The following is a 16244-nucleotide window of genomic DNA, read 5'->3' as shown; positions in this document are numbered from 1 at the left end:
ATTTTAATAATTTAATCCATTATATTTTACTTCTATAACAATTTAATTCTTATTATAATAATTTAACAGTTCAATTCTTATTATAATAATTTAATTTTCTTAAATTTAACTGCTATTTTATTAACAAAACGTGCCTTATAAAAATTAGAAAAATTAAATTGTAAACTTTTATCATAATTAAGGGACTAAATTATAAAAATACTTATTTCCTGTAATTTCTATTTATTTTTATTTTTCTAAAAAAGACAGCCCAACAATAGCCCCCCGTATTGGTCTCGAACGGCATTATTATAATATCATCCCCATCAAATTCTTCGCCATAATTGTAAGTCTCATGTGACATTTCAAAAAGCATAGGAGACCAGGACAAAGGAAAATCAGAGCAAGCATAGATAGTAAGAAAGGCAAAAAGAACCATAAATTTACTTTTAAGATTAACCAAGAAAAGAATATATCAAGACATGAAAATTTCTTTGATGAGAGCCCATTACTATTCTCTCCGACACATTTGCTTTTGCTTTTTGCAGTATTGATTTGCTTTCCCTCAACAACCTAAACTATTTCATCACTTCATTCACATATGTACAAAAACAGAGACAACAAAAGAGACAAAACTACCACTAACCCTTTTTTGACCCTCTTACCCCATCAAAACACACCCTTTAGCAAAGGTATCTACTTTTGTTTCCCACTTTGTCTATCTTGTGATCCCTTTCTTTCCCCTTCAGGAAAGGAGCACCTCTGAGTTGGTTCCTTCGGATTTTAATGGATTTTGAGCACATTAAGACTCTTCAAAACTATTCCCCAACCAAACTTACTCTCCCGCCCGCAGTATCTTTTCTAATTGTCCAAATCGTCATCATAATCAAAACTCCTTATTCACCTGAAAAATTTCAATCGGGATCAGTCAGACTCAAAGAAGCCATTCCTAATTTATATGCAAAACTAATTTGAGAACTCACATAAGAATTGTTGTTCAAATTAAAAAGGATCAAACTTTTTTTCAGCAAAATCAGCCCTTTTATTGTTCAACACAGAAACAGTTAGAAGGCAGCATTTCAAAGAGTTCTTTGAGCTAATAAAAGCCCAAACATAGCAGATGCAGCACCAAGGTAATGCTTCAAGCCAAAGCATGCTAATTCAGTACACCCCCAAATGAGAACTAATAAATGGGCTATGACACAGTATATGCCCTAGAAAACCACAATGTTCAAGACATGTTTTCTAATTCAAGAAGTAAATGACTCGCTCACGGTATATGGTTGAAATTAATAAGAACCACAAAAGAATTTGCACAAACTAGAAATGGTAGAGATTTTGCAAGAACTAGAAAAATAAAACAAGATAAAAAGACCAGAAAGGTTATTCCTATCAAAATTGGATTATGCCATTCCATCACATCCCATATTTAACTATTTTCCCTTATTTTTTTTCTCTTCCCTAGGTCCATCCAAAATTTTGAGTTTGAACCCAACAGCCTAGCGCAAAGAGGCAGGCATTAATTGCATTCTGGAGAGGACTCCTTACTCATTGGACTATTTTCCCAATGGCAAACTATTTGCCATTGGTTACATACCAAAGTTTCCTTGTAATTTTCTTCCAAAAAAAAAAAAAAGTTTACTCCTTGTAAGCCCTTGAGCATTTGGAAAATGCAATTAATTCCCATTTTCTTTCTAATAGGGAAATTGGGTTGCATATGATAATGACAAGAAGACCAAGTCGAGCTCAAAAAGAGTTGGTTTCAGCGAAAAATCTACATACACAGTATGTGTAGAAGTAACCAAGAAAAGTGCAACTTGACTCTTGACTTGGTCCAAAGCAACTACTAATCCAATATTCCAGGATGGATCAAACAACCCTCCACTAAATATCTACCATTAATTCTCTCTCGTGTCAACTCACTAACTCAATGCGAAAAACTGCAATCAGTAATGGAAAATTTCCAACTTACCAGGAACAAGCATTTTCAGTCCTGGAAAATGACCTTATTGGCGATTTTCATCAATGGTCTCAAACAATCCGGCGAGAATTTCCTCGAGAACAAATAAGAACTTGAGTAATTCGATTTCCTTAACTCGTGAATCAGTACCGGCGAGATTTCAGCCGGCCGGTAAGTGTACGGATGGCCATTGGTGGTGCCCGTCCAATTGACCCTTGTTAGTGTGTAGTGAGTGCAGCCTTTAGGATCTGACATTGATAGGAGAGTAGGAAAATAATGCTCTTCTGGGTAGCATTCATCGGCCCTGTAACAGGGCTGCTTAAATTTCTTCCATAGACTCCGATCCTTAATCACCATGAGCGCGTGTCGGCGCGTTAGCAGGAAAAATTGAGACCCCACTCTAAATTTCTCAAAGGGTACTTCTGGCATCAAGGAATATCTCCCCCTAGCAACGTAACGCTTCCATAGACGAGGTTCTTTGGAGTTAATTTCGATGAAACTCTTGTATTGAACTCGAACTCCGTATTGAGTGGACTCAGAGTCTGATTCAGAAGACGTGAGATCGAAAGATTTGGAAGAGATGAGAGAGTTATAGACATAGCTAAACGAATGGAGCGGGATACAGTACTGGGAAAGGACAGCGAAGTAAGCGTTGGCAGGATCATCAAGAATAGCGGTGGCCAAGAGGCGGCGCGTGGCGGAGACCAAAGTAGGAGACGCACGGTAGGTACGTTTGGCATGTTGAATGAACTGGGTCTTGAAAACACCATCTGGACGAGTGATATTTACAGAAGGATCGGCATGGACATAGATATTGTAGAGATCCTTATTCGATTTAAAGAACTTTTCCCACAAAGGAGCGAAGTAGAGATCGGTGTTGGTGAGGAAAAGGAAGGCGATTTTGAGCTTGGGGTGTTTGGAGGAGGAGAGGTGAGAGAATGAGGAAGGGTGGGAGGAGGCCGCGGCGGCGGCCCGGCGGAAGAGGGAAAGATCATCCTGCTCATCAGAAGGGGAGATGGGGGGAAGGCGAGGAGGAAGGATTCTGGGGGCCAAGAGAAAGAGAATAGGGAGGGAAAGGAGAAGGGAAAAGGTGAGGACAAACGGGGTAGAGAACATTGAAGGAGAAATTTTCAGGGAGAAAAGAAAGTGAAGGAAAAGGGAGGAATTGGGAAATGAGGAAGAGTGACAATTTGGCATAAAAAAATGTGAGAATTTAGAAGAAACAAGGTTAAGGGAATGTTTGGTTTCAGGGTTATGGAGATTTTGTAGTGTAAAGAGAGTTTCAGCTTTCAAGAGGGCGGAAGAGAGATGGTGAGAGGTGAATGGCGAGGGGCGATTGGGACAGAATGGAACGTACGACGTTAAATATGACGACGTTAAGAGACGCGGGTGTTCGTCTGTTAGTTGTTATTTGTTAACTTGCTAGTATTTGTAGAAGTGAATTTTCAGGAAGGGAAAGGAGAAGACGGCGTTAGTTTTCAGAAGGGCGTTACCGTTAGTGGTGAAACGGTTTGTAGATTTCCCGGGATCGGGGATCTAACAATCTTCTCTAAGAGAAACGGAAATTAGTTCCTTCCTGTGCAGGTCGGCGCACGCTATAAATGTAAATTTCTGAAAATCATTGCCTGTTAAAAAAAAAAAAAAGTTATTCAAAGTAAATAAAATATGTTATTATTTATTTACATTTTTAACATGAAATTAACTTTCTATTCATATCACATGTTATGAGAGTTATCTATAAATCCTTTCTCTTGTTATATCCAAATTTATATTATTTTGATAATTATAATAAAATAATTATTTATCTCGTAATCTAATTTCAAAATTTAAACATTTGTTGGAGATGATAATTATCATGAATGCTTTAATGCTTTACACTTGCATATTTTCTAATTTTAAGCAAAAATGTGGAGGACAAAGTAAAATGAGAATGATATATTTGTAAATTGGAATTAAAATGGGATAATCACATAATTAATAACAATAAATAAACATGACTACAATAGTCACAACATACCAAACCCACCCACTTAACTTATTTCTCTAGAAAGCAAAGCCAACCCAACCCAATTCAACTTCTTTCATATCAAAAACCAACTTGGAATTTTATGACAGGAATGAAAGCTATGTGATTTGCGTCCTATATATACAGACTGACACGGCATCATTAATGGAGAATAGCCTAAATAATAACTCATCTTCCATGGATGTATCAATACTACACACCAACGGCCTGTGCAACAGATTTTGTGGTGTTCGAGTTCCCTTTTCCATTTAATGCTGACTTGTCCCTCACAGGTTTATGAGAATCTGGTGTCCCTTTAGCTGCAATTCTGCCATGCCTCGTGGCTTGAGCCCCAGTACCTCCCCCTCCTGAAACCGAATTAAGAAAGCATAAATAGCAAGAAGGTATTGCTAGTTACTGGGAGAACTCGGTCATCTAGAACTGGACCAATTCTTAAGGCACTCAAAATGCCATTACTCCTTTATGCTACGTTTTGATAGACGAAATTTCAAATAAGGGATTAGGCCATGATTTAACTTTAAATTGAGAGAGAGAGAGAGAGAGCAGTGCCAATCTTTGAAAGTTAGAAAAACCTTATGGGACCAGCAGAAGTGAGAACTAAACAAAATTCAGAACCAAATCATACAGAGAGATTGACAGAACTAACCACTGTTAGGCAGAGACAACCTCTTCTTTGCCTGTTTATCCGATTGTATTGACCTCTCTTTTGGATTGCTGCGAGATCTTTGAGCAATGCCAGGTCTTGAGTTGGCCTCTTCAGCCGCATCTTCAAGAACTGGCTTCGCCTTTGGCTTAGCAAAAAGTGTGTTTGATGCCTCTAGCTTGCTAGGAGAAGTACCACTGCCATCAGAATTGGATGGACCAGTTTTCTGACTTGAAAGGTTTGATTGCAGACTAGATACAAATGGTTTTTTGCCAGAAGACTTTAACTGGGGTTTGGTGCCATTCTTGCCATCAGCTGTTCCATTTTCACGAATCATCACCCCATCTTTCAGATTTATGTCAAGAAAACGATTCTCCCATGGACGGACAGCCATCCATCTCTCCAACCAGTTCCATCCCCAACTACTTTTATCTGGTACAAACCCAGCAGAAGCGGCCTGCTGTCTTGATCCTGCCTGCCACTGTACAAACAGAAATTAGTCTCATTTATAAATAAGCTTGAAGGACAAAGAAATACCTCAGAGAGGTGATTCAATGGCATGTCCAAAGCATTCTAATAAGAAACCAGCACGAGCAGGAATAATACAAATAAATTTGAGATGGACCCTATTTACCCCTCTGTTTGCAGTAGGAAAGAGACAAAGAAGCTAGACTGTGGCAAAGCTCTATTTCAGTATTACAGTACACAACACTAATTCCCATAAAAGACAGAGAGATATGAACAAACAATCAATCATACACACAAAAAGAGCTATATAATATTATAGTAATTAAAAAAAAGAGTTACCAGAATCTTTTGAGATCATACATGTTCCATAATCGCAGATCAGTTACAACATTGAAGCTCATAATAAATAAATGGAGATTACGACACAAAAATCAAAAAATACCAAATTTATACAAAATTTACATTTTTTTTTGGTTATATAGTTGAGTATGAAAACTACCATTAGGCTTGATACTGTGAAAATGTGCTGAAAGTACCGATTATTAAGGGATTTTACATCTCTTCTAGCTTAAAATCTTAAATGAAATCAATAATCTGGCAAAGCTCTATTTCAGTATTACAGTACACAACACTAATTTATACAAGTTTTGAAAGACATGTATGAAGGAGCAACTACTATTGTGCGCACCGCGGAGGAGACACCAGAGATTTTCTTATTTCAATTGTATTACACCAAGATTCAGCTGTAAGCCCTTATCTTTTTACATTAGTTTTAGATGAATTAATGAAATCTATATAAGAGAGTATCCCTTGGTGCATAATATTTACGGATGATATAGTTCTGATAAATGAGACGTAAGAAGGAGTCAATAGAAAGTTAGAGTTTTGGAGAAGTACTCTAGAGTCAAAGGGCTTTAAGTTAAGTAGAACGAAGACAGAATACATGCATTGGAAGTTCAGTGAAGGCCAAACTAGTGATAGGGAAGGAGTTAGTTTAGATGGAGTGATACTGTCTCAAAGTAATCACATTAAATATCTCGGCTCAGTCCTTCAAGTAGATAAGAGATGTGAGGAGGATGTTAGTCATAGGATTAAAGCCAGATGGTTGAAGTGGAGATGTGCCACAGGAGTTTTATGTGATCGCAAGATTCCCAATAAGCTGAAAGGAAAATTTTATCGTACAGCCATACGACCGGCCATGTTATATGGCAGTGAGTGTTGGGCACTAAAGGAGTCGTATGTGTCTAAGATAAGAGTTGCGAAGATGAGAATGTTAAAATGAATAAGTGGCCATACTAGACTAGATAAAGTCCGTAGCGAGAATATTAGAGAAAAGGTAGGAGTGATACCAATTGAGGATAAGTTGAGAGAAGGGATATTGAGGTGGTTTAGTCATATGAATCATAGACATACGGATGCTTCAGTTAGACAAGTAGGGCGCCTTAAGTTAAAGGATAGAAAGAAAAGAAGAGATAGACCTAAACTGACTAGGAGAAAAGTAGTACAACATGACCTAGAAGCATTATACATTTTTGAGGATTTAACCCAAAATCGTTTAGAGTGGAGAAAGAGAATTCATATAGCCAACCCCAAATTTTTGGGATAAAAGCTTAGTTGAGTTGAGTTGAATTGAGTACACAACACTAATTTCCATAAAAGACAGAAAGATATGAACAAACAATCAATCATATTCACAGAAAGAGCTATATAATATTCAAGTAATTAAAAAAGAGTTAACAGAATCTTTGAGATCATATATGTTCCATAATCACAGATCAGTTATAGCATTGAAGCTCATAATATATAGATGGAGATTACGACACAAAAATCAAAAAATACCAAATTTATGCAAAATTTACATTTTTTTGGTTATAAAGAGTTGAGTATGAAAAATGCCATTAGGCTTGATACTGTGAAAATGTGCTGAAAGTACTGATTATCAAGGGATTTTACATCTCATCTAGCTTAAAATCCTAAATGAAATCAATAATCAATTAAAGAAATTATAGCTTAAGTTCAGATGCACTGCCTCTGACCATACTTTTATGTTCTTTAAAAATTTTATTTTCCAATGTGGATTCTGCTTTCAAGATATCTGGCACTATCTTTATACCGGTTAGTCTCAAATTCATAAAAGCTATAAATACTGCTGCCTGCACATCACAAAGGAAGAATTAATAATCGTACCTGATGAGCCAAAGCATATGCCATGGCTCTCTCACGCTTCGCTGCTGCCTCCTGCCTCTTTAGCAACTTGGCTTGAATTTGTTCAACAGATCCTACACTGTCACACCACCCATCCTGTATATTCGAAGTGATATGAAGCACTTAGAAGACAGAATGACAAAGATATTAACAAAATCTGAATTTTGGAAGTTTGAGCAAGAATTTATTAGACTGGCCAATTAAGATGGTGGGGTAACTAACTACCAAAATTAAAGATAAAACAGGTAACTAAGTAGATGTATAACACGTGTTTGAGAATATGAATGTAATAAAATTGTATGCTACAGCCATAAATTTTTATGTATGCATAATTATTGCTCTCTACTAATATCATTTGACAAGCCCCTTTCTGTGTTAACACAGAGGCATGACCAACTTTGAAAGACTCTAAGAGATTGTTCACTGAAAATGAAGGTGAAGGAGATGCTTTGTGAGCAGTAAACATACAAGATTTATGACACATCAAGCATGCCATGCATGACAATGGGTCATCCATTGACATATGAAAATATGTCTATGCTTGTATCTCATGAAGAGAATTTGACGATGTTTACCTCTATTTCTCGAACCCGAGCCTCATTTGAAAGTTGTTGCTGAAGTTTTTGTTGTGCTGTTTGACTTTCTAATGCTAAGCGAACACGCCTTGCTCGGACTCGAGCCTGAACTCTCACTAAAGCTTGCATGCATCTAAGAGTTATTGCAGCCTGCTTTCTCACAGCATGGCCCCTTACAAGTGCTTGTAGTCTTACCAACCCCTTTAAAGCACGTAGAGCTCTTCTAGCCTGAATATTTTCAATATTAATATACTTCAAATAATTGCAAAAACCAAATTAACATAATCCAAATAGACTAAGGTGCACAATATATATATATATGATGCTGTTAGTCAGAAATTGCACAAAGAAGATAAACTAGAATACTAGATTACAGGCAGGGTCAAATAAAGAACTTGTTCTCCACTGATATTCAATGATGATAACTGAAATTTCAGCTTTTAAAACTATGCTCATTTTATAACAAGGGATAAATATCAAACTGGAACCTGAGCTTTAAATTTTCATAATAACAGACCTAAACTTTACAAATTATTAAAATTGAAGAAGAAACTAAATTATGTTCTTTTAATTTCCCAAGAAACTGAACTGAACTATCTAAACTATTTGAAATTTCTCTCAACCAGTTTTTTATTAGATAAAAATGGCCTAGGATTTAATTATTCATACAATAAACCTTAGTTTGATTAATATATGGCTTCATTAGCTTGTGTTAAAATAGTTGTATATTATTACACAAAGAATCTTGGAGAGATATTTTACACTGAAGACTCAGCTTTTAACTAAAACTTACATATTTTGTTTGTAAAACAGAATGCACATATTTATTTTATTTGATAAGATTAGGAGTTTTCTTTGAACATCTTCATGAGAATATATGGAAAGCAAGGTTGTGGTACCAATTGTTTATATAGTACACAATTGACATTGTAATGCCTTAATTTGGTGTCTGATTTGAAATTATCCCCAAAGGTTAGGGGACAGAGCATAATTTACTGCCCGGCACTGCACCCTATTTTTTTGGAAAGCTTATGTCGACTGCATTTGATAGCACAAAATATTGACCAAATAAAATTATTTTGAATGCATTAAACACAAAGTTAAAGATGGAAATGCCAATGCCACCACCACAATACCATAAACTATTCAATTGTACCAACATTACCAACTCACCACCACCATTACTATCATCTAAGTTACCATGACTGCCGCACAACCACAGCACCATCATCACATCATATATCACACAAATTGAAATTTGACTTTTTTAATAATTATAATTTTGAACATTTACATCTTTATGATGATCAAACAACATAATTTGTTGAGAACTGATTATTGCAATTCTAAAATTACAAATACTGTTATAATAAATCACAGCCATTTTTTGAGTTTTAAAATGAGCGTAATATGGGCAATGTTACAGAACCAAATGTTCAATTAGCTATTACTTAGCCTAAACATAACTGAAGACATATTACCAGATAAAGCATAATGTCTTTTTGATGGACAAACTGCTTTTGAGTCATCAATTTGGTGGAGTTAGCCTAATAAACAAACAAGAGTTGTCATCTTGGAACTAGTCCATCAACATCATGTTCTAGAATTCCAACTAATGATTTTTTTTTTCCTTTTGTTGATGGAAAAAGAACCCAGGGTCAATCTTATAACCTTGTTTTGTGTTTTGGATAATGATTTTAAATTGTAAGATTTGAATTTGAAATATAGATTTTCTTTGATTATTACATTCATTGATCTAAGTTCTGTGATATGTGGACTTCAAATGCCTATAAAAAGGTTTAATATCAGATCCAATTCAAATAAGCTATCAACAAAATTCATGAATATGATCTTTATCCAGGGATATAATGAATTAAATAATCAGCTGACATCATTCAAACAATTTAAACTAAAATCATGTTTCAATCCCTTATTTGAAATTCTTCCATCAAAACATAGCATCAAAGAAGCAATGGCATTTTGAGCATCTTCAACATTTTGAAATTTCTATTTGAGGTTTTTCTTTGTAATGCACCCAAGTACCTGAATGAAAAGAATAATAAATGTGGTGGTTTCCAAACTGTTTTGGAAGAAATTCAGCCACTGATTTAGTGTAGATTTAGTTAATTTTCCTATTTTAATGAGGATTTTTTTTTTTAGTTTTCATATTTCAACTAGGTTATAGTTTTTCTTCTTTTATCTAAACTTCCTGATGTGTTTTGGATTATCTAATATTGCAACAATGTAGATTTATTTCCCTCTTAGGATTAGGAGATTAAAATCTCTATAAATACCCATATGTCCTATGTGTTTTCATGGTTTGGAGATTTGATTCATAAAATCCTAAAGAGTTTTCCTCTCAATACTTGCGTATTGTGTGTGAGAGTTTTCTATTTGAGCTTCACGTTATGTCAAAAATAACAAGTGCCTTTGATCTTTTATTATGCTGACTTAAAAAAACAAGAAAATTAAAACAATATAAATTTTGTTTGTCTTTTCAATTTTCTCTCCTTACAATCTTGAAGATACATGTTTGACCTTTTATTATTATTATTATTATTATCATCATAACCCATGTCTCTATGAACATGGAAGTAAAGTATTTCTACTATTATTTTTATCAATCTGAATCCATATATTAAAACTCTACCCTACAAATAAATCTCCAGAAAACCCTCCTTTCTTGCTTAAGCTTAGTTCCGCAAACCACATAAAGCATACTAGAACATGGGAGTATGGTTGTGTTTACTACTAACATAGAACTTTTGCCTAGTTTATTACCATTACTACAGTTGTTCAGGAAAAAAATTGACATTTAGTTGTTTGGAATTTTTGTTTAAGCTGCCGTTAAATTAAAAAAAAATTATCTCAAAAATATTTATTAGACATTAAATTTGACATGTTTTAGTCATAATATATTCAAAACAGCAAACTAGCCATTTCAAACTGCTTTTTCCAACAAGGTGCTTTTAATAGCAATTTCAACTTTAATCCCAAATAGGCTCATATTATGTTCAAGCAACATCAACAAAATGTAAGAAAATTTAAAACCCACAATTCATCCTAAGAAATTGGAATGATATAAGCAATCAATATTAACTACTTTAGATGCTGGCTAAGTTAGATTGTGAAAATATGCAAGGAAAAGTACCAGAAATCCTCGAAAAGCTGTTTGGATGCGCGTGGCAGCCCATTCTTCTCTTAATACTTGTTGATTCTGAGGTACATCCTGTACTTGAAATGAAGCAGAAGGGGATTCAGAAGCATCTGGGACAGAAAGGATGTTGGCATCACCAACGGGTGCAGCAGCATTATCATTAAACTCCTCTTGAAGTTTATCAGCATCAATTTCAATTGAATGCTTTCTCCTAGGTCGGAACTTACTAGATGCTGTCCTCTGTAATGATTGAAGAACAAGATACACATGGTGTCATAATCAATAAGGCAACATAATGATATAACTCTCTCTTGGAGTTCGACGGCAACTTCAAAGAGCTAGTTTGATCATAAAAATAGATATTTTAGTTAACATAGAATGAACTTCATCTACCTTTTCAACAAGAGACTAGAACAATTCTAGTGAATTTTGTAAAAGAAAGATGAGGAGAGAGATTTCCGAATTCTGAACAAGAGAGATCACCCTATTAAACATAAGTTGGTGATATAATAATGTAAGAATAGCAATAACTTTTAATGTTGGATCAGAACATCAGCAAAAATACAAACACATTAACCATATTAAGGGTCTATTTGGCAAAAACAACCTTGATTATGCTAATTAAAGGCAATTAATATTTGTTACTAAAGTAGATTTGTCATGTTTTGGTCATAAAAACTTTAGAACTAAACATCAATTTCAAATTGAATTTTGCAAAATTATCCAAATAAATGTTTTTCCGAAGAAGCAATTTCAATCTCAATGCCCAATAGACACTAAATCTATCATAATTAAAAATCAAAATTGAGGGGGAAAATAAAAATACTAACGTTGTCATCCTTCTCTGAAGATTGTGACTTTTCTGATCTCTTTAAACCAACCAATGCTTTAATCCATTTCCCAGAGACACCCATAGTAGTGTCACTGTAGCTGAAACAAATATAGACCTGCCAGAGAATGGCCATTGACAAAAAAAGAATGAGCTTTACTTATTGAAACAACCCTTAAATGGCAGCCACAGAAGATAACAGAGGAGATCATTGATTAAGAGCATGATTTTGAATAAGAACCATTACGTTACATAACGGCTCTTGTTTAAGGGTTATTTAATGGATTGTTAAATTTGTAACCATAAATGCTGTTACGGCCGTTATTTAAAAGAATGGCCGTTACCGACTGTTAAGTAAAGGGATGGCTGTTACTTTTCCAACCAAGAATTTTTTTACTTTTTTTTTTTTTTTTTTTGCCTTTTTCATGTGAAATATAATAGAGGGAACCTTTCTTTGGGCAAAAAAACTATCTTGTCTCATTCATTTTAGGCCCTTTTTAATTTTCTCTCAAGGCAACTAAGCCACTTTCTCTCAATTTTCTCCACAACCAACTAAAGTGAAATATTTCATTTCTCTACAAATCTTTGAGCTTAAGAGCAGAGATCATCAAATAGACAAGGTAGTTTTGAAGTGAAGAAGATTAAAGGGTGAGTTATTGTTTATTTTCTTTTTTTAATTTTTAGCTATTTTTGAATCATTTTTAGGTAAATACATAAATAATTAGAAAATAATATCAAAGAAAGTTTTAAACTTTAATAATATTTACTAAGTATAAATTTAGATTTTGGCAATATAAAATTTAAGAAAAATAAATAATTAAGAAATTAACTCTTGAAATTAATTTTCATAGATTAAATAGTAAGTTTACAACCTAATTACATAGTATGTAAATTTACAACCTAAGCTAATGATCAAAGCTCCTAGTCTTAGCCCTAGAATCAAAGTCACGATAATCAAAAACCTCCTAGACACTCATTTTGGTGGTAATAATGTTAGTTATTTACTATCTGCCTAGTTATTTTGGTTTTAAATTGATTAATACTAATAATATATAAGAATGGTGGATTTAACATCTTTATTTGATATATTTGTGCTTATTATTTAATTGTATATCTTAATTTTACTTATATTTTAAAATATTTATTCATTTAATGAACTTTGCAAATTTTTCAAAAAACTTTGCGTAGCGACAAGCTGTTATTGTTACGTTATAGCCGTTACAGGCCCATTTCTGTTTCTCGCGACCATGACTGCGAATGCGGCCATGAACGCAATTTAAAACCATGATTAAGAGGACAAATAATTTTGGGCAAACTTACCAACCAGATATAACATCATCATACTCAGTTTGACAAAAGAAAACAAATGTGTTATCCTAAAGAGCCTCGCACTTAAGGCTCAATTCCACAAATCTAGAACAAATCAAGGATGAAATTAAGATTTTAAAATCAAAGATTGTCACTTAGCCATAAGATGAGGCATGTTATAAATGTGGCCAATTTAAATTTCAGAAACAATGTCAGAGTGGCATCTACTATTATTGGAGAAGGGTATCATAGTGAAACTAATAGGTTTATCACTACCATCTTAGCTGGAATTATAATAATGATAACAAAAATAATAATATTACAAGAACAAGAAAAATTTATCTCACAGCTTCAAAATTGTAAGAATGATAATAATGTTAAAAGAATAATAATGATAAAAGAATAATAATACTACAAGAACAAGAAAAATTAATCTCATAGCTTCTAAATTGTAAGTGCATTGAGCTGCATAAACCATTGCAGATGACAGTAAGATTTGTTAATGGATGGTAGAAAAGGTAGCTTCAAAATGTAGTTTGCTTCAGACTGTAGAATATCATTTCACTCACACGCCATACACAGCATATATTTGTCATTCAAATGAGCAGGCATGTCAAATCACCACAGTGCTACCCCATGGAGGTAGGCTAGAGCCAAGTGGATCACTGATGTAACAACGGAAAGCTTTGGAGGGCCCCCTAAGCACAAGGACATTCATCTTGTGAACAAGGAAACAAGGTCCAAGTTCCTCCTGTATGCAAATGCTTAGGAGATTTCCTGTTTGAATATTTTCTGAACGCGATGAGTCAAGCATGTGAAGAGCCTAATTCTGCTGCTATTATAAAACAACGAATGCTACTCACTAATAAGAGTTCCATCAATTTTTTGGTTCTTGGGGAAGGGTCTCAGCATTGAAACTATAACCCCCATCCCAAATTACCTACAAGCATAATGCACCAACCCCCGTTGATGACAAGAGTACAATGATGTTACTATCTTTTCGTCCCAACTTATTGTTGTAGCCTATATGTCAGCTAGTCTTTTCTGATTTGACATTCATTTGGAGCTTCTAGGTAAAATGGATGCAATCAAAAGAAAGCTTAAACCACTAAATGCAAGCAATTCCTTGCAGGGTTTTAAATCACAATTAAATTAAAGTCAAAGACATTATAGCGGCATTGCATAAATGGCCACCATGAAAACTATATAACCTATTTAATCACAGACATTATTATTATTTTTGGACAAGGAAAGTCTCTTCATTTAATTTTGATGTTTCATTAAAACATGCCCCTCCACTTCTCAAATGCATCTAGGAATAGAGCCAAAAGTCCATTTAACTATTAAATCAATTAAAAATGTATTAATCCATGACTGTTTCATGAAAGGTTACCAGACAAAAAAGCACTAACATTAAATAAGATAGAGCCTTGCACTTGGCAATTCTTCAAATAAAACAATGGGATGCCAAATAAAATAAATTCGATTCACAAACTATTTAACCACCAACCTTCTAAATGAAATCTCCAAAATCAAAGACCAGTGAGCACCACTTTGAAATAGTTACTTCAATAACCAAGTTTGGACCGAAAACACCAAGCCAAACAGTGAATCAACCTCCCCATTCCTTGGACCTTGAAAACATAACATGACACATGAAACTCATAATCTCTCATCAACAGAAGAAAGGAAACTGACAAAAGAACGCACATACCAAGAGGAAACAAGAATAAATTCACCAACCAAAAAAATCATATCAATAGCAAATAGCAATCATTAACTCCCTCATTGCAACCAACAGCAATGATTATCTCATATCAACAACAGACGAGATCTAAATACCCAAATTATTTTGTCAAATTGGAATACCTCCAAAATTCTCAACGTAGCATTCTCATTAGAGAGAGACATAGCTAATTATCATCCGTATCTAACCTTAGATATATCGAAACCCTAACTCCATAAACTAAACATCCAAACCAACATAAAAATCAAGCTTTAGCAACTAAAATCCCTCAAAATTTAAAGTTTCGGCAGCATAAAAGAGTGATAAATGCGGACAAAATCAATCAATTTTGGGTGAATTGCAACGAAAAAGACGCAAAATAAGAAATTAAACACCCAAACAATGCAGATCCAGAGATCACCAGCTCCAAGAACATAATTCACCTCAATCTCAACCACTCAGCTTGTGAAGAAGAAAGCAAGTACACAGAATCAAGTATCAACACCAATAAGAACAGAGGGACATACCTTTCGGGCCATTGAAATATCAATTAGTCAACAAAAAGTCAAACCTCACTCACTCACGCACTAGCAGTATCAATTTACAGGACCAGAACTGGATTCAAAAGCTGAAACCTCTCTCTCTCTCTCTAGCTTCTCTCTCTAGAATAATAAATTATTTATATTTTTTTTTTCATTTTTGCAGGCTATAAAAGCCGGCAAATGAGTGGGTTAAGAGATAACGTGCGCCGGGAGGAGTGAATACTGGACTGGAGGGAGTGATTTGGGCTGAGAAATAGCATTTAGGTGTGGTTGCAAACGGCGTCGTTTGGAAGGGATTTTGTGCCGTTTGGAATCGAGTCGTTGTCACGCGCGCTTGCGAAGAAAGATACAGAAAGCATTGCAATGACACGTCACATTCTTCCTTTACGTACGTTAGAATCACCGCTGTAAATTAAAGGTTAAATGGAGTTTGGAGGGAAATAATTAAATTAATATAAGTGTAGTATTCTCCCATTCCATAAAAATAAACTTATTTTTATTTTTACATAGATTAAAAACATATAGTTAATATAATTAAAGTACTAAACTTTTATTTACTTTTTTTCTAAGGATTGTGATTAGGGAACAATTTATTCACATTTAATGTAAATTAACGGATTCCCAGTATTGAATGCCTTATGTTTTTTTTTATTTTTTCAAGACAAAATTTCTCTCCATTTTACACTTCTACCTTTTCCTACGATTTTCCTCCAACTACATTTATTAATTCTTTTTTTTTAGCAAATATTTATAAATTATGTTTTTATTTTCAGGGAAAAAAAACTTTTTCTACACTTATTTTCTCTACAAAATTAAAGAAAACACA

General features: G+C 34.3%; 2 protein-coding genes across 5 annotated transcripts; both read right to left on the bottom strand.

The window, feature by feature from the left end:
- Positions 1–411: 411 nt before the first annotated feature.
- Positions 412–3436, bottom strand: LOC110664200 (glycosyltransferase BC10). The gene is made up of 2 exons (XM_021823776.2): positions 1952–3436; positions 412–883 (listed from the first exon to the last, which is right to left on the bottom strand). The coding sequence occupies exon 1, from the start codon at positions 3134–3136 to the stop codon at positions 1967–1969; it is 1170 nt and encodes a 389-aa protein (XP_021679468.1). The 5' UTR covers positions 3137–3436; the 3' UTR covers positions 412–883; positions 1952–1966.
- Positions 412–15610, bottom strand: LOC110664198 (protein IQ-DOMAIN 5). 4 transcript variants are annotated; one of them, XM_021823774.2, is made up of 9 exons: positions 15320–15609; positions 14661–14784; positions 11844–11960; positions 11008–11253; positions 7857–8084; positions 7264–7377; positions 4612–5089; positions 3433–4312; positions 412–883 (listed from the first exon to the last, which is right to left on the bottom strand). In XM_021823774.2, exons 3-8 carry the CDS (start codon positions 11925–11927, stop codon positions 4158–4160), a joined length of 1305 nt encoding a protein of 434 aa, XP_021679466.2. In that variant the 5' UTR covers positions 11928–11960; positions 14661–14784; positions 15320–15609; the 3' UTR covers positions 412–883; positions 3433–4157. The 4 variants fall into 4 exon arrangements, with proteins under 4 accessions (XP_021679466.2, XP_058001377.1, XP_058001373.1 ...); XM_058145394.1 differs by having other exon boundaries at positions 15404–15609; XM_058145390.1 differs by lacking the exon at positions 14661–14784 and having other exon boundaries at positions 15404–15610.
- Positions 15611–16244: the final 634 nt, after the last annotated feature.

The sequence above is a fragment of the Hevea brasiliensis genome, chromosome 1 (genome assembly GCF_030052815.1).
Source record: "Hevea brasiliensis isolate MT/VB/25A 57/8 chromosome 1, ASM3005281v1, whole genome shotgun sequence".
NCBI lineage: Eukaryota > Viridiplantae > Streptophyta > Magnoliopsida > Malpighiales > Euphorbiaceae > Hevea > Hevea brasiliensis.
Note: the sequence above shows the minus strand (reverse complement) of the source record. Positions and strands in the feature narration are given on the sequence as shown.